The sequence below is a fragment of the Penaeus monodon genome, chromosome 28 (genome assembly GCF_015228065.2).
Source record: "Penaeus monodon isolate SGIC_2016 chromosome 28, NSTDA_Pmon_1, whole genome shotgun sequence".
NCBI lineage: Eukaryota > Metazoa > Arthropoda > Malacostraca > Decapoda > Penaeidae > Penaeus > Penaeus monodon.
This window is the reverse complement of record NC_051413.1, coordinates 6,897,269-6,899,175: the sequence shown is the minus strand read 5'-3', so window position 1 is coordinate 6,899,175 and position 1,907 is coordinate 6,897,269. Positions and strand designations below refer to the sequence as shown.

The 1,907-nt window shown below is 35.3% G+C and overlaps 1 protein-coding gene across 1 annotated transcript in view; it reads left to right on the top strand.

Annotated features, from left to right (window-relative positions):
- LOC119591029 (protein scribble homolog) overlaps positions 1–1,907 on the top strand; it is a gene marked incomplete at its 5' end in the record, with an annotated part of 112,139 nt that overhangs the window by 98,773 nt on the left and 11,459 nt on the right. Inside the window, 2 exon segments of the mRNA XM_037939758.1 lie at positions 642–701; positions 1,218–1,401. Of these exon segments, the coding sequence (XP_037795686.1) occupies positions 642–701; positions 1,218–1,401 (244 nt within the window).

The window sequence follows — 1,907 nt, the reverse complement described above, 5'->3', positions numbered from 1 at the left end:
TTTCAAGTAGATTCATCATTGGTGTTATTGGCATGGAAAACATTTGAGAAGTGGTGCCCATGTAGTTCTTGTATGTGTTCTTGATTCAGATAGATCAGTAAAAGTACATACCTCATTACCATATTGTGTACTGTGGCTATGGACCCTGACTCCCATTGTGCTCTTAGATCTTGACATATAAGAAAAGCACATTGGTTATTAGTAGCTAAGGTTCTCTAGGCTCTTGTACAACAGTTAAGATTCCAGAGAAGCCAATATGGCTTGTACTTTTGTCATTTTTGTTTTGAAAAAAGTCTTCCCTGTTGACTTTTAAATGATGTAGTGATTATTTTACAACAAATGAATATCCAAAAAATAAACTGTGATTTTAGTTTACACTGAGAATATTTGTTATCTCTAAATGTAACTCAAAGAGCTAATGTAATGATAGAGAACATGTAACATTTAAACCAATGATTTTGTAAATAGAATTCGCTTCAGAAGTAACAATTTATATGTGACATGAAGGAAATGTCCATAATGCCACCTTGTACTATATTTAGTGACTGGGGCCTGGTTCAACTCCTGTATTTTGGATTTTTATTTCTTGTGTTGATGCATGTTTGTTCATGGTTGACCTTGCATGACCTTGCTTGTTACAGAAAACAAGAAGTTCTCTTTCCTGAGCCAGGATGAGGTCGCCAAGATGAAAGAGGATGAAGGTTGGTAGAATAAGAGGGTGCGACGAAACCAGATTCAAGATTAAGTGGGGTCTGGGTCCCTCATGGAAGTTTTCTTAGAACTTCTGATGGCATCTTCATCAGCAATTGATTCTTTAGTGTGATCAGTAGGAATATGAAGTTAAGAGACCAGAAAACATGGGTTTCTATTGGTTGCTTCCATATACTGTTAATTCTTGTATTGGTTTGAATGAATTAAGTTTACTTTGGAATTTATGAAAAAAAAATTGGGTTAGGTACTTAAGGTTGTAAAATGTATATTGTATTTATAGTACTTGAGAGTGAAATAGCTCCATTGATTTGACATAAGATCATCTTAATTTGCTGTTGATATATAAAAAGTAATATATTATTAATTATGTAAGTTACTGAAGAAGATGGAAACAATAATATTAAAGGATTATTTAATGATTTCTCATTATAAGTTGTATATTATGCAATAAAAGAAAATGCAAAGTACCAATTTAAGTTTGTGATGCACACTTACCATCACACCAGATCGTCGTGTAGCAAGTATGACAGCCGACCAGCTGGCCAACCTCTCTCGCCTTGATGACGTGGAAGAAATGGCTGATGACTTGGCACACCAGTTCGGTGTCACCAGCGATTACGACCACCGAAAGTACAACGAGCACGACATCATTCAAGGACTCAAGGAAGTTGGAGACGATAATGCTTTGAGGTAAATTTTGTAGATGGTTGAGTTCAGCAAATCTGTGAAAAAGATTGGTTGTGTTGAGGGTTGATTTACTCTTAAAAGATTGAAAGGGAAATAATGAAAAAGGTTTGTTATGTGCTTTCTTTAATGAATTTAGGAGGGAATAATCTTTTCATTAGGTAAATATAACAGTATACCTGTCTACTTTGCAAGTTATGTAGCTAATAACATGCTAAGTCTACACACTTTACTGGAAAGAGAATTGGACTGCTTATATAAGAATTTGGTTGAGAAAAGTGGGCCAAAAATGGCGTTTTTCATCCCTGAGGTTCTCTAAGGTTCAAACTCTGCACTCATGATTATTTAATTGACTGGCAGAGCCCAGCTTATATTATGTAAATTTCTAGTTACCTAGGAAGAGTTGGGAAAGAAAATATGCTAGATTGTTTGTGTACAACCCTTGGCAGAGTACAGAAAGAGAGATGAAGACTCTAAATGTGGCTGTAAGTGTGGATGGTGAAGACTTCCAC